Genomic DNA, 25,770 nt, shown 5'->3' with positions numbered 1-25,770 from the left:
CTTCCTGTTTTCTGGCTTAGGTGATATATGTCATACATCTCATGAGTTTTTATAGGCATTTTTATCTTTTACCTGGAGAAGGTACTTTCTCAGCTAAGCATACCCTCCTGTCTGCATACCTGCACTAAGGCCAGACGGATTCCAGGAAGTGAATGCCATACAACTCATCTGCCCTTATTCAAGATAGGTAGCAGCTATAAATGCTAGGGGGATGTTTTTTAAAGTGATTTCTCACCAATTAAAACATGAAGATGTGGATGAATGGATGAGTTTGTTTTCAACAATAAAAGTGAATTAAATTGTGTTTTTCAGTTTGTGGTGCTCGGATACAGTTAAGTTCCACCTTAACTTTGAACATTTATTTTTCCAGCTAACTATTCTGCCCATAGTAGCTCATCAACATGATTCAGTATCTCAAATCTCTGGGCCTCAGTGTAAATGTTAGGTCTTCTTACCCCTTCCACTACTACAGCAAACAAGTGCTAAAAAGGCAGATGCAATAGCCCAAAAAAAGAGAAAAAAACTTTGTAGTAGCAATTAGATTTACCATCAAAATATATTATGTTTTAACAAAATGTTTAGTTCTCCTGTAGAAAATTACTCTATAGCCCTAATGCACACTTCCTTAATTCACTATATCTGGTCTCCCACAGTACACAGAACATGGAAATGCAATTGTTTAAGTAAATATAAACTGCTAAATAACTTTTCTTATCAGCAGTTAGAGCAATCTTGTGACTTCGATCAGTGTCTGCTTAAAGCTTGTAGGAGGAGTTTCCATTCTCTCCTGATTGCCTTATGAGGCTGCAGGACCTGGTCTAATACTTCAGTTATGGATTTAATTTTTTCTTCACATGCAAACATAGTTTCTGTGTATAAATTGCTTCAAAAGCTCACCTAATGGGCCCTCCTTACAGCCCCAGGCCCCATAGCAGCTTTTTGGGCTGCTATGGCTATTGCATAACTCCCAAGTGTCCCAGACTTACCAGAACTGTACCGAGATTTGATGTAAATCCCAGCATTCCAAGAGTCACTTTCTCCCTGAAGTGTTCCTCATTCTTAAGTTTTTAAGTAGGGAGGTATGCTATTGTTTTGCCATTGGGCGCTATTGCAGCACTACTCCCATGGGAGCTGCTTGAAGCGGATTCCCCTGGGTTACCCATAGCAGTGACTTGTAAATTCCTAGTACTTTAGGTTCTTGGCTCAGTCAGTAAACAGTCCAGGGGATTTGGTTTTTGTTGTTTTACATACAAAGGCATTTGGGACAATTGGACAGATTCAGGTATGTCACGAATTTTGAGGTTGTTACGCCTCGATCTGTCCTCAAGATCTGCTAATTTGGCTTGTATATTGTGAATGTCCTCCTGTTGAGAAGTGTGGGCGTCCACTAGTGTATTATAGGACACTGTGAATTCCTCCATCCTGTGTTCCACAGCATTGACTCTGTCTCCCATGCCATGAAGCTCCTTATGACAGTAGGATATAGAAGCCAGGATGCTGGCCTGCATTGAGGAGTGTAGCATCGATAGCATTTCTTTCAAACTTGTGTCTGACACAGGTTGCCCTGTTGTGACTATGTTGGCAAATGGGTTTGGAGGAGGTGAGTAGGCCCAAGAGGTAATGGGAGGGTTGTTGGAATTGCTCACCTCCATGGATGACATTGCAGGTAGCCGAGGACTGCCCTCTCTCCTAGGGCGAGATTTGGCTGGGCTGTGAGTCGAAGGGGTGGAGGGAGACGAATCGCTGGAACGCTCCAATCTCATCAGTGCGGTCTCCCCTGTCTGTGTGGCGGGACCTGGTGCTGCGGCGTCATCAGCCGGCAACTCCGCTCCTAGAGGCGCTGTAGATGTCGGTCTGAATGGTCACCGGGAGCCGCCGGGCAGAAGAAGAAGTCCGATAGTTTGCGGACTGGGGGCGCCGCCGTCCGCCTCCTTGTCATCTCGGCGGGGTGGTCTGGATTTTCCCGTGCCCGAAATTATGCAAGCGGCGGATCCGAAGGTGCTGTGTCGGGCCGTAGATATAAGGTTAGTCGGACGTAGCCTGAAGCTCCCTTCCTAAGCGGCCATCATGCTCGGCGGTCGCCACGCCCCCCCCCCCCCCCCCGGTTTTTGTTGTTTTTATTTTATGATGGGATGGGAGAAGGGATGAGTGGGATACTCCAACTTAGCAAACTATGCACAATCTTGAGGAGTTGGACTTCTATCTATGTTGAATGCGGCAAGGCCGCTGCTTCACCCTGCCACTGAAGTGAAGTATATGAAAGGGGAATTACTTGGTAGATCTTTCTTCAGGATTCTACTTGGCACCCCCTTTCTCTCTGACTGTGTGCTTTGACCTTCTGTCCACTGACCTCACTGGAGTGGTCCCCTTCCTGGGCAGACCCCTTGGCAAGCCCCCTGGTACTCACGGACACTGTTTTTCCCAAGTAGCTCTGCTTTCAGCTCCACTGTCAGTTTCCCCAGGACACTTAAGGCTCAGCTCCACACCTGGCTCACCAGGCCAACTGCCTGTGACCACTTTCCTCAGCATACAGAAGGAGAGACAGCCGTCACCCTCCTCCTAGGACTCTGCTTCCCGCAAAATACACTCTGCCTCATGTTCTCTCTGCTTTTAAGGTCAATCCCAGCATGCACTGCGGTGGTGCCCTCCCACTAGGACTCCCACAAATGCCTGAGCATCATTGGCCAGGTTTACTCCACTGTCCAACAGGCCTCCCTTTTGGATGCAGTCGGTACACTGCCTCAGACCAAATGAATGCACACTGAGCACAGAGAGCAGGCCTAACTAAAAGATCAGGCTCCCCTGATAAGCAGATGGAGAAAAACAAATGCTTAACCTAGCACTTGTCTAGGAGGGTGCTACACTATTATGACTTTAAAAGATGTCAATAGCTGGGATTTACTTTACATATGGATAGCTAGCAATTGAATCCTAAAGATTTCATAATTGATGGAGAAAATACATTGTTCCTTGACTGTGGCTCAATAATGTATAAGAATGCCTCCACCGAGACTTGGTTAAGGGGCCAAATAAGGACATAAGTATGGCTTTACCTTAACTGACCTAAGGCTATAGAAATGCCGTTGTTAACTGTGAAGCCCACTTTCTTCTTTTAAAGGGGATATCACTGTCCAAACAATTAAGATTGGTCATTTACTTACATACTAGCCCTGTATATATCACTGTCAAACCTGGAATAAAAGTAGTCCTCTAGCAGAACTGTGAAAAGCTCTTCTCTGCCATGATCGTCTGCCAAACCATTAGAAAATGGTCAGGAACCTTGGAAGTGCATCTATATTCTACCTGCAGCTTTCTTTATATATTATTTTGATATTATTGCATTTATACTTCTGTCACTATATCTATCATTACTTAAGTAAATGTTATATACACTATATTACCAAAAGTATTGGGACACCTGCCTTTACACGCACATGAACGTTAATGGCATATCAGTCTTAGTCTGTAGGGTTTAATATTGAGTTGGCCCACCCTTTGCAGCTATAACAGCTTCAACTCTTCTGAGAAGGCTGTTTACAAGGCTTAGGAGTGTGCCTATGGGAATGTTTGACCATTTTTTCAGAAGCGCATTTGCAAGGTCAGGCACTGATGTTGGATAGAAGGCCTGGCTAACAGTCTCCACTCTAGTTCATTCCAAAGGTATTCTATCGGGTTGAGGTTAGGACTCTGTGTAGGCCAGTCAAGTTCCTCCACCCCAAACTCGCCCATCCATGTCTTTATGGACCTTGCTTTATGCACTGGTGCACAGTCATGTTGGAACAGGAACTGTTCCCACAAGGTTGGGAGCATGACATTGTCCAAAATGTCTTGGTATGCTGACGCTTTAAGAGTTCCCTTCACTGGAACTAAAGAGCCAAGCCCAACCTCTGAAAAACAACCCCACATCATAACCCCCCCTCCACCAAATGATTTGGACCAGTGCACAAAACAAGATCAATAAAGACATGGATGAGCGAGTTTGGGGTGGAGGAACTTGACTGGCCTGCACAGAGTTCTGACCTCAACCCAATAGAACCCTGTGGGAGGAATTCGAGTGGAGACTGCGAGCCAGGCCTTCTCATCCACCATCAGTGCCTGATCTCACAAATGCTCTTCTAGAAGAATGGTCAAACATTCCCATAGACACACTTCTAAACCTTGTGGACGGCCTTCCTAGAAGAGATGAAGCTGTTATAGCTGCAGAGGGTGGGCCAACTCAATATTGAACACTTTGGGATGAATTATCTCAGCAAAGGAGAAGTGCTCACTAACACAGATTTAGACAGATTCGCCCGACAAATCGCGGGGAAATCGCGCAAACAGAATTGCGGGACGCCTGTCACCCAAAAGAAGTTCTTGTACTTCTTTTTGGCAATAGGCATCCCCCGATTCTGTTTGCGCAATTTTAAAGCGATTCGTCAGGTGACAATCGTGGCAAAATCTTGACGCGTTTGTGGTACCATTGGCAGTGACGAGAATCACACGAGCGTCCCATGATTTTCTGTGATTCGGGATCACGGGCAGAATCGCATCCGGGATGGAAATATGTGAACGGAGCCAAAATGAGTTTCCAAACCCCAAGGGGTATGGATATTACAGGCAATTAGGAGCCCCTGCTCGAGTGGATGACATGTCAGGCCACAGAATGGAAGTTACGGTGTCCCCAATTAACATGCTTTAAACCCATACAGATGCTCTACCCGCATGGAATTACATTACCTGTTTAGCATAGCTCAATATCATTGGAGAGAACCTTTGAGGACAGAAGCCAATACTGACAAATAGATTCTGAAGGTGAATGCCTCCTAATCCTAGCTTTACTACTTTGGGAGTCACTGGCCCAAACAGGCAAGTATCAGGACATGTAATATATCATTAGTTGTTCTAGGTCAGAGAATCAATTGGTAGTGCCAGCAGAAACCAAAATGATAGCAGTGGAGCTTGTACCTTTAATACCATCCAGGTAAAGGTGTTCCAAAATTTCCATCTAGTGAGAGTCCTATTAAAGGGGGTATAATGACTGCCAAGTCTTACTGTAAGCTACAATTTTAAATTTCATCTGCAGCACCTCATGGTGGTTAAATCTCTAATCCCACCTTCTCCCATCCATTAAAATGAGGCTCTATGACAACAGTCAAATATGTCTTATTGTTTTTTAAGAAGGGACTCTGAAGCAAGCCCAATGTTTCACCGAAACATTATAAAGTATATATATATATATATATATATATATATATATATATATATATATATATATATATATATATATATATATTAATGTCTGTATTTTTAATGCAATAATAAATGCCAAATAAATCATTAAACTAAATGTCATCTTCATCAGTGGCAGCTGCTCTCCGCACGAGGAAGGGAGGGCGCATATAGGAGCAGGGCAGCGAGAAAACCCCACAGCGGTCTGCAGAGTCACTAGTGGGAAAAAAACAAAGACCTCTTCATGAATGTAACACAGATGTGCCCATAGCCAAACTGTCAGAAGCAGTTAGGATGACAGCTACTCACAGTTCATTATTTCCTTCTCACAGGTCACTGGGTGACAAGCTGGGTCAGGAGGCTTTGTTGGCTGCTACACTTCTCCTCTATTCACTCTTGATATAGGTAAGCTACTTAATATGATAAGCTAATATAGACAATGCTTCCAAATTAATACTCAAATACCACCGCTCTACAAGTTATTGTGTGGACTAAGATTTCTCCTGCCAACACATTTGGCCATCTTGACACTGGTTTTATTATCAATTATCTTTTAACTCTTTCAGACATAGGGGGCATTGCTCACCCCTTATAGTTTCGGTAGTTTTCAGAAAACACTATACTGACTTACAGTTACAGTATAATGATAATGTAAATCAATGCATCATGACACTGTGCATTTTTAAAGATCATAAATAATTCCATTTAAAAAGTACTTTAGTTATTTAATATGAAATATTAAAAAAAATACATTGCTTTTGTTGATTAGGACATCACAGATGTTAAGTAGTTAACACTACTGCCTATCAGTACTAGGGTCATAGGTTTGAATCCCAACTAGGGCACTATCTGCCTGAAGTTTGCATGTTCCCCCTGTGCCTGCGTGGGTTACCTCCCACACTCCAAAGACATGCTGGTAGGTAAATTGGCTCCTGTCTACATTGCCCCGATTAGGAGTATGTATGAATGTAAGTTAGGGAGCTTAGACTATAAGCTCCTTGAGGGTAGGGACTGATGTGAATGTACAGTATATGTAAATCGCTGTGTAAGTTGACAATGATATAGAAGTAACTGTATTCATTTTTTTTTTTTTTCCAGGTAGATCTAGAGTTACCTATACATTACAGTGGAATTGAAGCCTAACACTAACTATTCTTAAAAATGTTCCCTGCCCCCTCCTCTTACCTATACAGCTTACCCTGTGTAACTATGATGAATATACCTACCTTTCTTTAGTCTGTTTGGTCTGGTCATGTGATCCCGCAGCTCTGACTCTCCTGTGTAACTGAGAGGTGGTAGCCAGATAGAGTTGGGCAGAGGTCTCCTAAAGGGTACTGCTCCTCCAGGTGGAGTACTATAAGTAGCACTATTTAAGATCAGAGGAGCTGTAGCTCTAGGTCTTCTGCTTGGGGAAAGGTTAAGGAGAGAGAGATCCTCTGAAGATGCTCATGCTCCCTCCTTCAGGGGAGCATCAGTCCTGGGGATCCTCTGCCTGGAATTATCTGATGGAGATGATTTGGATTTCCCCCTGATTCTTCCCTCTAGGGAGTGTAGTGTACCATCCTTGGGGATCGGATATGGAGAGAAGGAGAAGGACTGATCAATATTCGGTATAAGCCACAAGATACTGTACCTCATGCCTCCTGATTGCTTTCAATGCAATCTAATGTAAGCCATTATTTGGACTATTCCTTTACCAATATCTGGACTGTTAAATCGTATTATTCCACCTAAGCCAGTAAAAGAGGTTTATTTTACTACTCATAAGCCTCCGTGTGAAAATTTAGAGAAGTGTCTATTACAGCCAAAGCCTAGAGAATGAAGTAAGAGGTGCAAACCTGGCTGTTCCAGTCCTGAGAGCATGCGCTTGCATCAAGGCTGTAAGTACTCCTAGGAAGTGGAGGTCAACTGTGTAAGGGCAAAGAGAATGGAAAGCTTAGGCCTCTGGCCATCATACATGCACAGGACAGTAACAGGTTTGGCTGAGAAGCTTAGGGAGCCCTGGAATCTGTATTCTAAGAGGTGACTCAGCTGTTCATGATGGCTATGTATGAGGCAGCCTGGCCTGGGTACTGTCCACACGGTGGTTGCAGGGGAGAGGAGGGACTGCCGACAATGGCTGGGCCATAGGAGCCTACAGGTAACATTACAGCTCCCGAAATTCTTAGCCATTGTCGAGCGCTCCATGGTAGCAAAACTGCAGGATCACGTGGTGCAGTGGAGCAGACTATAAAAAAGGTAAGTATACAGATCTTTACGCAGAGTAGTCAGGATAGGTAGAAGGAGGGAAAGGGAACATTTTTAAGGATTGTAAGTGTTAGGCTTGAATTCCACTTTAACACAAATGTGCTTCGTTCTAACATAGAACTATTTGCAATGAAAAGTGACCATATAACACAGACCATATTTTAAAGAGACCATCAATCATGAAAAAGAATGCTGTTAAAGTATATGTAAACTCAATTACTAAAATCTCATTTAAGCTTTAATGTGTTCACGTAATTTAAAAATGCATTTTCCATATTTTTAAATATGCAGTTTTCATTAAAATTATGTCCAGTGATCATTTGCATAGTCTCCCAGTCAACTACCAGTGGCCACTTCAACACACATTACACAGGCATGGTGCATTGTTGACACTATCAGTAAACCAATCTAATTTAAAGGCAATTTTTCAATTTTTTGAAAAATAAAAGTATTAATAATAAGCAAATATAACCCATAACAAGCCAAAATCTTCAGAAATCCCAGTTTGCACCTCAAGGCTTGAAGGGCCAAGACAGAAATGATAATTGCTCTAGCTCCAGTGAATTTCAGAAGGGTCACGTGCCAGGGAATGAAAATAAGCGTCAATAAGTGGCAGGGTGGCATACACACGTGCCGAATGTTGGCAGTTTTTATTTTTATGAGAACAGTGTTGGCATCATCACATCAGTGCATTTGCACCGGTGAGGATCATCCAGCTCTAAAGAAGAGGCAAAGCGGAAGAGGACACATGGGGGGGGGGGGTGGATTTACTAAAACCAGAGAGTGCAAAATAGGGTTTTCATCCGTCCAGATTTGACGGATCGGATCGGATGTCAGCGGGCCTAATTGAAAAATCTGAAGTTAGAAGCTGATTGGTTTCTATGCACAGCTACACCAGATTTTGCACTCTCCAGTTTCAGTAAATCAACCAATGTGTGTTATGTGACTAGCATTGTGACGGGAGTCACTTTGGTTGGGGGGCCCGTGGAACACAGCTTACCTTAGAGAGGGTGGGAAATCCCTCTCTCAGCCCCCTAGGCCCCTCTTATATGTAAGTCACCCTGTTTCTATTAGGGACACAGGGTGACCAAGGAAATGATGGACAGGTACTTAGTGGACACCGAGAATATGGTTAGGACTACTTCAAATGGGATAGTAATATTTATCAACCATATATCTCAAGAAACATGAAGACTGCTTCACACAGTCAGACTCATAGCAGATGCTAATATCATCAGCTCAACCACCTGTCTTCCAGACATTGTTGACTATGCTGATTTACTCACCTGCTATCTACTGTGGGTTCTGTGTTTACAATTATGATAATGTGTATTGTATTTCAGGAGCTCAAGGATGGCAGTCTGCTAGTTAATCAGGTTGATTGAATCATTGTCAGCTATTAGTTACTGGTGGAAAAGTAGAACACTGTTTGTGTTGGTTGTTCTTTAGATAATTAGTTCAGGTTAATTATATTTCTCTACACAATTTTATCTGCATATGATTATGTAATCAGGCACCTAACCTGGTGGGGTAATCTGATCAGGAGGGGGATGTCCATCCTGTATATATGTGGTGTGAGTTGTTCAATAAAGATTCCAGTTCTTTACAAGGTAAGTTCCGTCTAGTTTTGTATGGGGGGAAGCTAATATATCTGATACCTATGTTCAAGACTGGAGGAAGCCGTATACTGACAGAAGCCCACAAACACAGTGTGGGTCGCGGTTCTGTTACAAGCATGAAGAAATCTGAGAAAAGGTAAGTATAAAAACAAAAACACATGTGTGTGTTAGTGGGGGGGGGGGGTAGTGGAATTGGGCTTTTACTCGGGCAGTTATTACCAATGTCGATAATAATGAATAAATCTTTATCACAACAATTCTCAATCAAAAAGTAGAAGTATATCCTAGTTTAAACATACTATTAGTATACTAGTACTTGTGGTTAAGGGATCATAGTGTCTTTAAGAGGGGGACGGCTCCTCTTTAAAAGTCAGTTTAGGCAAAATCAGAAAGCACAGGATTTAAAAAAAAAACTCACGACTTATGACAAGATTTCAAAAACCCAGGATTTGTGTTTGGCCATTCCTCTTCCTAGGCATGTTAAGCAGAGTGGATCAGAACCAGGAAAAAAAAACATCACCAATATGCAATAATTAAAAACCTTCCCATATATTAGCATGTAGGGGAATCCACTCCCGCCAGGAGAAGACAGTGGTTATCGCTAGGGCCATAGCAGCCGCTTGCGATAAATGCAAGTGAATCTGGCAGGTGGGTCAACTTGGTTCATTCAGCCTGCCCATTATTGGTTTGAATCTTGGTCGGTTCCTGCTGAACCGGCCGAGATTCGAACAGTGTATGGCCGGCCTAAGTCATTCTTGGGTCAGTGCCTAGTACAACAAGGAAGGAAGAGTGCAACCTTTAGAATTTACTTAAGTTTTAATCTAATTATTGCCTTGTCTCACTAGTCACATAGTTGTATGTGACTTGTGAAGGGGATCCTTCTAAAATTCCCTTCACAAAGAAAAAGATAACAGGCCCTCAGTTATGCACAGGATCAACCAATGAGGGTCTTTACATTGACTACTTCACACGATATTCATACTGCTTGTATATCCATTTTATGTAACACATTTCTTGATAATGATCTCATTGCACAAACCCGCAAGTGATAAATTTCCACTTGGTCAACAGGACATACAGTATGATGTCACTGCCTTTGTGGTTAACTATTTCCTACAGAAACTCAAGGCTAAATCAAGGCTTAATAAAAGAAAAGAAAAATAGGGGCATTTCAAGCAGGTTCCCTAAAAAATGTCTCTAAATATTTTAAGCCAGAAGTTTCAGTGCTGTAGCCTTAGAAAGCTTCTTCAACATTCCAAACTTCTGAGAGTTTCAAATGCCTGTGTCACCAGCTATGTGCTTGTTCCTTTCTCCAATTCCCTACGTTACTAGGGTTTAGTGGAAGAAGCAATAGGTACTTTGGAAGCAAGACTGGGAACTCCAGCCAGGAGGATAGTTAACTGCTACAGTGTCAGAGATAGAAGAATCCATTTGGAGATTTTACCCATATGTGCATGTGTTTTATATATTTTTAATGTCATGCAAGATATGATAAAGATTTGGCAATATTTTTTTTTTTTTTGGGGGGGAGGGGGCATTTTTTTTAATGCAGAAATGTAAATCTTGGCCTACTGCCAGACACAGAGTTTGATAAGTTCAAAACTACTTTCCTCCAGGAGACTTTTTTTCAGCTTGTAGGGAAGTGGCATATATCCGGAGCCAAGCCACTCCACCAATTCAGGAATTGTGGTTGCTCCACAATAACACTACCCTTCCTTATAAGAAATTCATATATAAGCACAGGGGGTGCACTGCTAAATTCCAAAAGATATAGGCCCAACGTTTATCTCAATACCCAAGGTGAAGACAAGGGGTGGGCAGGAGGCACAGCTGCCCTGGGAACAATGGCTGACGCAAGGAGTAGTGAGGGCAACTGGGGTGCAGTTTGGCAACTTTGTCCTGGGCACTGGATGACCTTGTCCCGCCACTGCCTGTAACCCACTGGCTAACATGCCTTAAATCTTGCTAACTTAATGCCATTTCACCTACTATGGATCTTAACCTTTCCAATATACTTGAAACGCTGACTCACTAGATTACTACTGCGGAAAAGATAGATGGGAGTCATATTTTTACTCTTACTGTATGCATGGACAACGTTATATCATCTTGAATGTTAATAGGATACGTCTTCTTTCAAAATTATTTTCTGTATTGCTCTATGATACTAATTATTATTTCAATTACATAATTTATGTTATACGGCAGATCATTGTAATATGGTAGACCTACTGTACTGTTATTGGTGTTTTTTGCAATTGTACCCCTTCCTCCATTTATCTGTACCCTCCCCCTACCCCCATCTTCTTTATCAATAAAATTTTTGTTTGAATGTGAAAAATTTAAGTCTTTGACAATTCCATATAGAAATGTATAGAAAAGTGGCATTCCTATTTCATTTTGCCAAGAAAATAAAAAATATTTGCTAGCAAGCCAGAGGGCTCTGGAGATATTTCAATACTATCTGGAGAATCAATGTAACATGAAACTGAAGGAAAACATCTAATGTCATTGAACAATAAATATATGTTCTGTCAGTGGCTTACCTTTGAGCTGAGGCCTTGGGATGTTTCTCTGCGAGATTCCTCACCAACGCCACTGTCAGCTGCCTCGTTTCCCCTGGGCCCCCTGCGGGCAGTGGCTGGGCATCCGGCGCTTGTGAAAGCTGCTGTTGATTGAAATGACTGGCATCATTCATAGAACTCTTAAACATGAAATGCATCAATGTCATGCTACATTTACTTACTTATCCCGTTCAAACATGAGGTATCACAATTGTTTAAAGTCTCAGAAAGAGGTGGAAGACATGGTACATACGCTGGTATTTTTACAAAAAAAATGTGTTTTTATTGTTCACAACATAGGTAGCAGTCAATATGCTGATTATTTTTTACAGTGCAGCAGAGCTGTAACTTAAAGTGCATGTCAGGACAAACTACATACAAACAAAATAAATTCAGTACATCTACAGAATACATACACATTTACAATGTTTTATACTTCAAAAATATTGCAAGTGTATACAAATGCTTGTTCTGGTAGCACTCCCATATACTTCTAACATCTAACATCATGTGCATATGTGCAGTGGCAAAGAGGGTGTCAAGGATGGTCAAGGTTTCTGTGCTGAGAGCACACTCACTATTATCGCCCAGCCCAGTGACTGAGCTGTCATAGACAGCTCTTGGTTTCTAGCCAGCAGGATAGGCTTCTGATCATGTGATCATTGTGACAGCTAATCATAGTGGTCCTGTGATCAGGAATCCTGCCCAACCCCCAGGCATAAAGACACATCTGAAGAGATGCCAGAGCTGGGAAGGAAGGGCTTAAAGCGTAACTCCACTTTCGTGGCGGGAAAGAATAGCAAATAAAGAAAAAACAATATAGCGTATACAATTGCGACACAAGTCATATTGTAATTAAATGTTATTAAAAATTACCTTTCCTTTTCAATCTGCAGCTGTTGTAATTTTCAGAAAATGCAAGGCAATATGGCTACCTGGAGCTGTTCTGTACACAGAATGTATACTGACCACACCCCCAGAAACATTATTTCCTGCTTGTGTGATTGGCTTACTAATTTTCCCAGAAGTCTGCGCTAAGATACAAGTCAGATTTCTGGCATCCCCTGCAACAAAAATGTCATTTTTGGTGAGATATTCCTAATAGGAACACATCTAAAGGGATGCAGGCCCAGCAGCTTTCCTCATTAGAGCCCTGCAGCTGCTACAGCTGATAGATAATTATGAAACCACTCCCATTAAACCCACACGCACAGAGACAAACAAACAGGGATTTCTTCAGAATTAAAAAAAGGTAGGAATCTGCAACAAACTTTGTTAAAATCCTTGTAATGTACAGAGATCACCCAGAGGAGAATGTTTTTTTCTCAACAAAAGTGGAGTTACGCTTTAAGCCTTGTAGACACTAATAGTCTTTTTTTCATTCAACCCAGCGGGTTGACCAGAAAAAATTGACAGCTCAAGTCAGAGACACTGTACTAACAACCCGCTGTTAGTACAGTGATCTCCCCCGTTGTGCTATTGTGTTCTGACAGAGGGATGGCCCCTCCGCCAGAACACTTCGGTCAGTTCTCTCGCAGCCATTGGCTGAGAGCTTCAATCCGGAGTCGGTCAGTAGGCCTTTTCGATCATGTCCCTTTCAAACCGGATGCCACCCGACATTTGGCCTGTGTGTACTAGGCTTTAAGCTCACATTGCGATTGCTGTACTAAAATCCCTACCAGTTTTGACAACTGGAGTGTAGAACTCCACCTATCTCCCACCACTGCCCTATATTCCACATACTTACATTGATTTCTTTCCCAGCACAACAATGTTTAAGATTTTCAATTGGTCAGTTATGGAATTAAATTAATCGGATATGCCCAAAATATGCAAATACAGGAAAGCAAATGACTGGTCTTCCTCCTACTCCCTCTTGGCTTGCTATTTGTTACTGAAATAACCAATCACATAACAGAGCCAAAAGCAGATTAGGAGGATTGGGAGAGGACGAGTTAATCATTGACTTTTCTGCTTTACATTAAGTTTACCTATCAGAATACAATGAGTTTTAATGGTTCTGGTGTATAAATCCCAAAAAATCTCTTTTTTTGGGATTTACACTGTTTTGATGCTGCATGTTATTGATATGCTTGATGCGCAATTCACATCCTTGCATGTTGCTTTTGAACGTTTCAGCAGTGCTTTTTGCTGTGCTTTCTGCAGTTTTTGAACTGTGATTTTACAGCAATTTTGCAGCGAATTGCATTTTTCTTTTTTTTTTTCACATTCACTGTACATATTTGGTTGCCAAAAAGAAAAAGCGGGCCAGGAAGCTGGCCGCCGTGTCCTTAAAACCGATGAGTCATCAGCTGTCAGCAGTTCCCCGCTGACAGCTGAATGAAAAAAAAAAGAATTGCTGCCAAAAAAAATTGGTAAAAAAAAACGGCGTGGAGTCCTCCCCCAGGTCCATACTAGGCCCTTTGGGTCTTGTATGGATTTGGAGGGGACACACTTGCCAAATTTTTTTTTAAAATGGCTTGAGGCCTCCCTAAAATCCATACCAGACCCTTATCCGAGCATGCAGGTCAGGAAAGGGAGGGGACGAGCGAGCACCCCCCTCCCTCCTCCTGAACCATACCAGGTCACATGCCCTCAACATGTGGGGGTGCTTTGGGCCCCCTCCACCTCAAAGCATCTTGTCCCCATGTTAATGTGGACAAGGGCCTCTTCCTGACAACCCTGGCAGGTGGTTGTTGGGGTCACCCATTCACCAATAAAGTAGAGAAGTGTGACAAAAGACAATAGACAGTTTTTGACAAGTTCTTTATTAAAAAAAAAAAGAGAGAAACCTTGCGCTTATGGGCCAAAAGTATGTTCTATAAACGTATTTCCTTAAAAGGGTAATAAATATGTGCAAAATAGTAAACAATAAATTAGAAAGCTGCTGCTGATAAATAGGTGTATGTGCCTTTTAAATAATGAAAAACGTGGGTATCAGCGCTGCTTTGTAAACTTTACCCTATATAATACCCAAACACCTATAATCAATAGTGCATGAAGTGCTATGTGCAACAAAAAGTGACCATGTGCAACAAAAAATCATATACGTAAACATCTTGGGATCTTGGTGGGGACCCCACGCCATTTTCTAAAAAAAATCTGGCATGGGGGTGTCCCCTCCAAATCCATAAATGACCCGAATGGGAGGACTTCACGCCAGGTTTTTTTCACAATTTTTTTTTGCCCGGCAATTCTTTTTTTTTTTTACATTTAGCTGTCAGTGGAGACCTGATGGACAGCTGATGATTAATCAGTTGTTAAGGACACAGCAGCCAGCTTCCTGGCCCGTTCCTTAGCAACCAGCTATGTACAGTGAAGGTGAAGCCCAAAAAAATAAACACACAAATCGTAAAATGCAAATCGTGACAACATCGCGGTAAAAATGCAGTACTTGCATTTTGGATACGGGTCCATTGAAGTCTATTACATGCAAAACGCTGCATTTTGCGGGAAAAAAGTCCCCAACCCTTTCCAAAAAAGCAGAGGCACAAAAATGCTTTGATGAACGTGTTCCATAGGAACCCATGTTAAAAAAAATTAAATGCATTTCTGAAAAAAGCATTAAAAAACGCTTTTGTGTGAAACGAGCCTAAAAAGTAGAATCTAACCTTACAGCAAATGACATCTCAAGCAAAACATTTAACACTTTTTCAGCAATATTCTGATCGCTATAAAACAACTGCAAAAAGCTTATTTTGATTTCTATAGATTCCAGTACCAAACTGACCTTTGAGGATGAAGCTGTGCCGGTATCCGGGTGAAAAGGAGATGGGGTATTGTACGGAGGCTTATGACCCCCTGCCTGATTTGCCTTCTCAGTTAGGTTTAAATCCTCTAGGTGGGTCAGGACAAACTCAGGATTAGCCTGCCAGTAAGAAAATATTTGGATGTTAATAAAAAGATATTTGTCATATGTAATGAAGACACAGTTTCTGACTATTCTACAAACCTCCTATATTTCTGTGGAGCCATGATAATGTATAATTTACCTGATTTGTTAATAGGGTATGTAAAACCTAAAAATAAGCTTATTTTATTTACTCCCTTTTTGTCTGGTAAACATACCATTGAAAGCATTCTGTTCAATAAGTACAAAAAAAAATACTTGTTGGTCCTGCCAGAAATCTTGTGTGCTGACAACTTTCTGGGCTCTCTGCCTGGACTGCACCGATCCTACTTCTCCTGTGGACTACAGAACCGCTCCCCCTATGCTATGGAGATGAGGAGAGGGGGATATGTTCTGTAGTCCTAAAACAATTCATATCTTCTGGTGAAAATACTGCTCCTCCATTTGTCCTATAATGGCTCATTCACATGCTCAGCCCTGTGTAGAATATTTTTTTGTTTTACGTCTTTTTTTACCACATAGCTGCAGCCCATATAGAGTGATAGGGTATGCATTGGCTGTATTGACGAACCTGCATACAGCTGATTCTGACAGGTATGCAGGGACAGGTGTACAGACGTGGACTCATGGGCTCTGCGTCTGGGTCCGTCCACCTGTACCTGTCAAAATTGGCTGTGCAGGTGAGTACATACAGCCAGTGTGTACCCTTTCTTTATATGAGCTGCCTGCACTCAGCTAAAGCCCCGTACACACGTAGCGATTGTCGGCCGTAAATATTCGGCCGACGACCGATCGGCCGATTGTAGGCTTGTTAGTATGATGCTTCCGACAGCCGACAGCGCATTTTCGGCCGAACAGAATCTGTTGTGCAGGCATTAAAATTTTTGTTGGCCAACACCAGAACGGCCGATTGTTCCTCAGTCAGTACAGAATTCGGCCGACAATCAGCAGATTTGCAAGACTGGGCATGCTCAGAGAAGAAAAAACACACGGAAAGTTAACCACCACATGACATAACTTCTGCAGTCAGCTGTTGTTGGCCGACAAAATTCGTGTGCAGTCTTTTGCACTTTTCAGCGGACAGGACAGCCCTGGACAAAAGACGGCCGATCGGTCGGCTGACGATCGGTACGTGTGTACGAGGCATTAGCAGTAGTAAAAAAAAGTAAACAAGCGGCGCTGCACGGGGCTGAGCACCCATGTGAATGAGCCTTGGAGTGAGTGAGCATCGCCATTGTAGAACAGAAAGTCTTTCATCGGGTAAAAATAAAATAATAAAAAAAAAAAAAATGAAAAGGGAGCCACTACATCTAAAACTGTTAAGCTAAGCTGCAATATATTGCATTTTTCTTTGGTTTAGCTGTGATTTGGGGGAAATTTCAATATTTTTTTCTTCTCCGAAGTCAATGCGTGATTGAAGGTGTTGGGTGCAATTAGTATTACCCTTAATAAAGGCAGTATGTAAACCTATTGGGGATTTTTATCCCAACTGGATCTCACCAATAAACCCTACACTGTCTTGTCATTTCAAACAAAGCTCTGATGGGGGCGCCAGAAGAGGCAGTGTGGTGCACACATCAACATCATTCATTAGCTGTTGAGAAAGGGGCATAGTTCCTCAACTTTACCCTAGGTGATGAATGGCTTTGTTCTGGCACTGATCCCATGTATTGATAAAAGGTGTAGGTCTGCAAATAAATGTCTGTATTTTAGGAAACCCATAAATTAAATGCTCTAACTACCCTATTTTACCCTTGCTGTCTCTAAGCCATTTTCAATCTGGTCCAAAATTCTCTCTTTGGCTGCCTGTGGAAAACAGCTACGCTTTGCCACCCATCCCATGCGCTAGCGAGTTGGACCAAGTGATGTGTACTCTGTCTCGCCCAATTAAATTTTTGGTGATTGAATGACACACCTGCCCCTAGAAAGTTACAGTACTGTTGTTCATGGTTGCACCCATACTCATTTATACCCAGAAGATTAGTTATCTGTAAGGGCTGTTGGGACAAGTAGTCCAGGAAGCCGCAGAGACATCAGGAGCAAAATCCAATGGCCTGACTGTTCTCATATTTTAAATTGTAGAGCTGTTCCACTACATCATGCGACACAAGCTTTAATTAAACCACTAAACTCTTTAAATATTTGATGTCTACATAATTGAATGCCTATAAGCTGTTCCTGGAAATAAAATTTTAATAAAAAAAAAATTAAAAGTAAGTTTGTAGCTGTAATTTAGTAGGCACATTGGCTATGAGACTTCAGATTCCTCCAGCCCTGCCCTAATTTATAAAGAACAGTGCACTTATCAACTTTGGATTTTAAAACACCTTAAGTCACATTATATGGCCAGGAGCAACATCACATACGTAGCTGCTGGAGCACCTCATCTATTCACCCTTATAGTATTTTTTTCAGAAGAAACAAGAACATTAATCTCCATTTTCATCAATAAGTCTTGTCGTGCAAAAGATCCATTTATGTGTTCCTATGTGTCCTTGTTTCTAGCATTCTGTAATTATTTAGTCTGTCAAACTGATAAAAGACAGGAATGTTAGCATAATGGTTTTGTGAAATGTTTAGTTTTAATAATGTCTGGCCACCAAAAAAACTGAATAGTGCCTTAATTTATGTGTAAGTACATATTTAAATGTCAATGGTTTAGCACTTAGGATATTGACTTGAATGTCAGTGACCTTGAAGTTTGAAAAGCATAGAAAATATAAAGAAGTAAACTGAACATAAGAATGTGGTTCCATGTAGATGAGAAATACATGCATTTACTCTTTAGCTGTCAGTGTGGTCACTTTTTTAAAGATTTGCTTTATGATGTTCTAATTAGCTGCATGCTGGTCTGTCTTGAAGAATGTTTCAGAGGGCTGATGGGTACAGGTTCTCCTCTGTGTGGATGGACATCTGAGGACTTGTGTACAGAAACACTGCTGTTAACTATGCTTAAGCCCAACACCCAAAACACATTTTCTGGGGGTTGTGGCATTGCTTAGTCTCCGACTTGGTGAGAAATGCCCATGCTCAAAGGAATGCGCATGCATGCAGAATAGTCCATAGAGCTGTGCACAGAATTTGGACCCCACGCAGATTTAACCGATTTAATTTGCACGTGATCATTAGCATACTGTGCGTGCTCATGAGCGCGAGCGTGCATGTTTGATGGACTTTTGCACCCAGTGGCCTATTTAAAGCCCTACAGGCTTTAGGATCATTGCTGAGTGGTCATAAGCTTCTACTGCTTGTGACCTGATCCTGTGTACATCTGTATCCTGACCCGGCTTGTTAACCCTTCATGTTCCTGAATCTCTGTTGCTGACTCTGACTTGTGACCAGTGTTGCCAACCATCAGTATTTTTACTGGCAGCCAGTAAAAAACGGGCACTTTTCTCCTGCCAGTAAATGCCAGTGACAGGAAAAGTTGTCAGTAAAAAAATATGGCTGTGACGCTCAGAACCGCGGATCCGAGTGCCTGCTACAGTGTAATTGGGCAGCCAAGGTGGGAGGCGGGCCTGGCAGAGGTGGTGCCTGAATGTGTTGTGTGATGTCATGGTGCAAGGGAGCCGTGCAGAGCCTTGGGTGGGTCTGCAGGATGGGAGCAAAGTAAGCCAGGAGTGGGACTCCTGAAGGGACCACCTGGCGTGGAGAGAGACTGTAATTGTGACTCAGGAGAGGATGTGTCAGTGTCACTGTGAGAGTCCATTTCATGTCTGTGTGCCTGCCATTCTAATTTCCTGGCCTCTGGAGTCCTGTCTCTGAGCTACTTACTATATTGAAAATAAAATAAGAAATAGTTTTTTTGCCCTAATATCTACTTTAAATCACATTGCTAATTGCTTATTGTAATTGTTTGTAGCCTAAATACTGAAATGTGCACTTAAAACTGTCATTTTGTAACTTTTGGGAATGCCAGTAAAAGCTTGACTGTGCCAGTAAATGTTGTGTGTCGTGTCAGTGAATTTCAATCTGGTAGGTTGGCAAGACTGCTTGTGACCCAACCTTGCTTCCTGCCTATTGTTCTGATACCTCCTCTGTTTGCTTGATACTGACCTTGGCCTGGCTTTGACACCACTCCTGGTTCCTGACTCTGTACTCCTGCTGCCCAGTTGTTGTCATCTTCTGCCTGTCTGACTATGCATCTCAGATCCTGCATCTGCCTGCTGCCAGCTTCCTTGCTCGGCTCTGCATCTGCTATTAGATCTCCTACAGGTACCTGTGCCACTCTATGCCCTGTTGTACCCTATTGTTATACCCAGGGGAAACAGGACCAGAGGTGTTAGGGCAGCCAATTCGTCAACTCAGCCTCAACTAGGTACATGACAAAAGGACAAGATGTCTGCAGTAAAAATATAATTAGCAATTGTACGAGATTTATTCATTGGGACAAAATTGCTAACTATTTTTATTTTTATTTAGAGAGCTAAATGACTCTGTCACTATAAACTTTGGGATAAGGCTTTTTTTTACTACAATTCTTTTTCACGTCTCAACACTCCCAAGCTCACTTGATATACACCTTGGCATTTGTTTTGTTGCCTATAAACAACAAAGGTATCAATTTGCAATGAGAACTGAGAACGCCTTCCTGTGCAAATGGAAAAAACACAAGAACAATGATACAACGTACATTCAGCCATAATGACCTGTTCTTCAGGTAAGCTTGATGGAAATTACTGACATACCTTGGGGAAGATTGCGCCCTTGTTACTAAAGCCCCATAGCTGTCCACTTTTATTCCGGCCCCTGAAATACAAATATCAGTATTTGAGTTATGCTGCCTTCAAGGGAAGACTGACATGTGCCAAGCTTGTCAGAGGTAAGATGACTTTTACAGAAAAGACCCTGCTGTGCCTGTTATCCCTCTAGAATTTATCATTTTTCTTGCAGGTTAAGTTTAATTCAATGCATCAGCTTTATCAGCAAAGTTAGGCTACCCATACACACAAAATGATCATCATCCCATATGGTCAATAATGTTTTGAACTGGGAAACTAGCATTACTGTAAGGCCTGATCATGAGCTGTAGAAACACCCTCTGGACCAATCAATCATGACAAAGTAATGGATTTTTCCAGTAAGTAAGTTTAGTTCCCTGAGATAAGGCCAGCAATGAAGATGTCTGCAATGAACTTGAAGCAATGCAGTTACTAGACCTAAATAGAGAAACTGTACAAGCTTTTTTCTTGGGGAAAGGTAAGGCACTTCTCAGGAGAGTTGAAGCCCCTTCTCACTTCATGCACATTCCTAATGGTCAGGGAGGCAATCCATCATAGTGATGGACCAATAGAAATGTATGACGGAGAGCGGTAGTAGGCAAGATTGTCCCTTCCTTGAAGTGACCGAAAATGGCCACGCTTTTAGGCTGCAGGCAATCAAATAAATGTTAAAAAATCGCTGAAAGTCCTTATCCCTATACTTGTTCCAGGTCAATGACCATATGCTAAAGCACTAGCATCAACTTGACAGTCAGGGAACTTGAATACTCAATAGCAATCAGCCATGGCAGCTCCATCAATTGATAGCAATAGCCAAAATAATTCTCTGATAGGTGTTTTTAGCAAATTTTTTATGCATATATTTTGTTTTGTTTTTTTATGCAACGCCTGGGGGACAGAAGATCTGTACAGGCTTTGGATCTTCTGGGTATTATCTCATGTCTATACCCAGCGTTAGAGCTTGTGATCATGATCGTTGTAAATGCAAAGGCAAAAAGCTGCTTGAAGCAGCTCTAAAGTCAGTCAAAGTCAAGTCCATGAAAAATGCATATTAAAGCACACCAATAAATGCCTAAAACACATACACATACACATACCATAACAACATGCATGTTAGAAAATATGAATGTATGACAGCATGGAAAGGCACTGATATTGTTGTTCTTGAAAAATATTCAGCCATAATTCTGTTTTTCAAGGACTAGTGTAGCAAGATATCCCAGCTACAGATATGGCACAGCTCCCTCTGCCTTGAAGTCTCACTCTTCCTTCTGCAATTGTTTTACTGCTCCTGGAGCAGAGTGCTGCCACCTTGAAATGGACACAGGAGGTCAGCAGACCTGGAAACTCAGTGAGATTTCACCAGTGATAGTGGTTTAACTCTTAAAGTGTATATACACACGTTTCGTCAGAGCGTATGACGTCTTCAGAGGTGGAGTCGTACAATAGCTCGGCGGCGGCGACTACCACATTTAAGGTCCCGAGCTAGCGTACGACTCTGAAGACGTCATACATTCTGACGAAATGCGCGTCAGGTGGAACGCACGCTGCACGTCCTGGGAGTCTGGTGGAGCGCAAACCGGTAGTTACCGCTCTCCACTCACATGCATCATTTAACAGGCGTGATCCCTAGAATTTTAACTTTTTTTGTACTGTGCAATCAGCTTTACACATTAAAGTATATTTTAACGGTACTGCACTGGAGCATTTATTTTTTACCCTAACCGGACCCTGAGGATCTAGCTTATCCAGGAGGGGGACCCCAGACCGTAGGGGACTACAAAGCCCAGCAGTCATCTCTCTGGCCCAGGAGGCCACAAGACTCTAAAGGTCTTTCAACCATACGGTAATTAAGACCCACAACTTCTGGTGAGTGCATACCCCCATTATTCCTTAAAGCCAACACCACAAGTACCAGCAGTTGGACTACTGGAGGACTCAGCACAAGCACTTGCACTTTCTCCCCCCTTGGCACTGAAGTTAATTCTTATGCACCAAAGTCACTTATGAACTTTATTTGGACTCATTTGGCACTATTTTGCACTTTAAGGCACATATGTGATTTGATTGACTTTCTTGTGACCTAATTTATTATGACCATTTATTGATTTTACACTGTATTTATTGTGATATATCACCATCTAGTATATGTTATATCTATTGAGTTCATTAATTCATCATTTTATTTATTTATCTAATTTATTCTTATCACTTTATATTTGCCTCATACATCTCAACCCAGGCTACTGACAAGAAATTGTCCACCCCTGGCTAGTAATAGCAAGCGCTATATTAAATCCCAACTATTTTGGGGTTTCTTTTTACTCAAGCTGAAATATTATTATTATTTTTTTCTTGGATTTAAATACACGTGAAGCATTTAAAAAATCCTGTAATACATTGTACACGTTTTTGGTGGATTGACCCTTAGGGGTGTTCACACTTGACTAAATTTCTAATGCCTAAAAAACACTCCTATAACAATTGTATAGCATTATTATGGGCATCATACTGGCGTCAATGAGCTTTAGGATCGAGTATTTTACAAGCATTAAAAATGCTCCCTAAACGTCCTATGTGCTGTTTTGAAGTGTTTGATGAGTGTTAGGCGTGTTAACTACTCCACAATGGAAAGTGACAGAAATTAACTAATTTTAACACCCCACAACCACGCTGCTAATGCCTGCCAGAGCGTTTGCTGAGCATTATTATAGACTTGAATGGGTGGCGTTGAAGGGCTTCAAAAGCCTTCTGACTCGACATGAGGCTTCAATTTTGAAGCGAAGCGATGCAAACTCTTCATGCCTTTATAATGTGAACAGCACTATATGCTGTCCATTGCATTATTTGCATAGGCGTTTGAGGGGCATTTTCAAAGTCCCTCAAACACCTGCTTTTATTGCCAGTGTGAACTCAGCCTTAGGCCCATTTCACATGGGTTTCAGCTTGTATAGGAACAGTGTGAACAGCAAGTTTTTACAATGCATTTGCAGAGCTTTGAGCAAGCTTTGTCGAAGCGTTTAAAGTATTATACAGCTCTAGTTTGTAAAGGTTGAATATATATCCTAGTGGGAGTGTTGGCTGTCAATTTAAACATGATGCTAAGCAGACTTCAGCACTACTTGAAGCTTATTGAAATCTTGCTGAAGTCTAATAGCAGTTTGTTTAAAGGGACAGGAAATACAAGGAAGAGGTGGAAAAAACCCATCTATCTATTTAAGGCATAATATATAGCATAGTGTTTCTGTAGTGTTATTTGTCCCATTCTATGTTGTACAATACCTGGTTGATCCTGCCTGTTCCTGTCTTCCCCTGTTTAAACTGACCACGTTTATCATGGCTGCCGATGCATGATACTGTGGTCAGTTTACATACCTCTGTCATCCTGCTCTCTCCTCAACATCTGTGCATCTCCCCCTCCCTCTCTCCCTTTTCCTTCTGTAGTCTGGGTGTGAGCCGATCTCCTCCCTGTCCCTCCCCTCTCCTCTTATGTCTGTGTAATTCTTATCCCTGCAGCTGCCCCAGTGCTTGAAAAGTAAAGAAACATGTAATAATTACTTTGATCCTCTCTCTTTTAAGTCCCAGCTCAGTACAGTGTGTGTGTTTTCCTAAAGTTATAATGCTCAATACATTCTTTGCAGAGCCCTGCTGTACAGTCATGTGACCTTCCTCTGCCAGCTTGCATTCATCAGAGGGGAATTTCAGCTCCTCCCACTGTACTCACTTACCCAGGAAGGAAAGCAGAGGGAGGTCAAATGACAGAACAGAAGGCTCTGCAAAGAAGGTATTTAGCATTATAATTTTAGGAAAACACACACACACAAAGATGCCTTCAATTTAAACTTCCCACCCCTTCACCACAAAGTTTGGACCCTGCTTTTGTGGTGGCAATCAAGGATGCTCTACTGGTTTGGCTGCTGCAGTATTTTTAAGATGGTGATACTGCATACATTTCTATGTCTCCTCGAAGCCCTGCTGGTCTAAATCCCCATGAGCTTCATGAAGCAGGTCGTTTCAATTTACACTAAACTTGTCTGGGCTGTCAGCTTAAACTTTTCTCTCCTCTGTTTTCCAAAACTACATGGAGGTATCCCCCTTGCAGATATTGTCAAATATCAGATAGCCTCTCATTCAGTACAACTTCTTGACTGGTGCAATCACACAGACCCTAAACAATGGGTGTCACTGGAATAGGCCACCTCTATCTAGATCCCAGGGGTGTCCCCTCCAATCCTGAAAGTTTATGCCATGATAGATTCGACCCTAAGGATATGTGCCATTGCCTGTAAGAACTCCCCCATCAACTAACCCCGATCATTGGCAACCCTAACTTTCTCTGGGTTTAAAAGATGGCCCATTTCAAGCTCTGATTTCCCAGAGAAAATTTCCAGCATGCCATTTTATACTCTCTAGGCAATGACCATCCATGAGTGGTTTGGCTGCTCCCAGCAGTGCTTATGGCCTAACTCTCTGGGAAGTACTGAAACAATTTTGATCTTCTCTCCCTCCCCGAAATCTATCTCATGCCCAATAACTTAATTTGAGCAGCTAGTGTTGACTTCAATCCCAACCAACACTCTTTTGATACCACTTTCTTTCCTCTGCAAAACAGAAATATAGAGCACCATTCCTGTGATGCTAGGAAGCGGGGTCACAACAATCCTTTACTTAGAAACAGTGTCAGGAAATACTGCATTTCTCCCTTTAAATCTTCAATCTGTTCTAAATATCAGGAAACCAATAATACAAATTTAACAAAATGGTACAGGACCCCCACTGTCTTTTAAAAATTTTACTCCAAAGTGTCAGACAGCTGCTGAAGATGTGACTTGAACAGGGGATAATTTGCAACATGTTCATGTTTGCCCACAACTGCTGCCATTTTGGTGAATCGTTAGGACCTTTTCTTAAAAGTTCACAGATTATGTACTCACAGACGACCAATCATTTTTTCTCTTGCATTACTCCCACATTCCTGTAAGAACCTTTTGTAGATCGGTCCTCTGCCACCTTTTTAATGCAGCTAAAGTCTGCATCCCCTTGAACTCAAGGTATGGTACTCGATTGCAAATCTTGATATGGAGATTTCTTTCCCCTGGATTACTGTTATAAATGTGCCTGTTGAACTTCCATGAATTAATTTGATGCGATTTATCATATCTTGACCCTGCCTTTATATTTGCAAACTGTCTCAAGGACTTATTTTAATTAATAAACAATTTGCAAGAAAAAAAAATCTTCAACAAACTATAGATTTCTCCATAAACTTCCCTAATATAGGTATCTATGTCATTGGAAAGGGATGAGAGTAGAGGAAAGAAGATGCAGCTGTGGTCATTTTATCAGGAACATAGATAGCAATTGGGGCAGGTTCTACCCTGCTCTGATCCTAACAGTGGCTAGCCAGCATAATTTACAGAACTCCAATCCAGACGAAAGTTGCCAGAATGGGACACTGTAATCTCAAGGGTGATATAGAAAGATGTAAGCACATTAACCCCTGTGTCTTTGAAAACTTTGAAAAATTATATTGTCTGACATTGCTAGTCACCAGCTAA

General features: G+C 41.8%; 1 protein-coding gene across 1 annotated transcript in view; it reads right to left on the bottom strand.

Moving 5' to 3' along the window:
- Nucleotides 1-25,770, bottom strand: part of DCDC1 (doublecortin domain containing 1) — a gene marked incomplete at its 5' end in the record, with an annotated part of 647,338 nt that overhangs the window by 179,439 nt on the left and 442,129 nt on the right. Inside the window, 3 exons of the mRNA XM_082270964.1 lie at nucleotides 11,624-11,745; nucleotides 15,372-15,509; nucleotides 20,180-20,240. Of these exons, the coding sequence (XP_082127090.1) occupies nucleotides 11,624-11,745; nucleotides 15,372-15,509; nucleotides 20,180-20,240 (321 nt within the window). The remainder of the gene's footprint in view (nucleotides 1-11,623; nucleotides 11,746-15,371; nucleotides 15,510-20,179; nucleotides 20,241-25,770) is intronic.

The sequence above is a fragment of the Pelophylax lessonae genome, assembly GCF_965119305.1.
Source record: "Pelophylax lessonae genome assembly, chromosome: 10".
Taxonomy (NCBI): domain Eukaryota; kingdom Metazoa; phylum Chordata; class Amphibia; order Anura; family Ranidae; genus Pelophylax; species Pelophylax lessonae.
The sequence above is the reverse complement of the archived record's forward strand: the minus strand, read 5'-3'. Positions and strand labels throughout refer to the sequence as shown.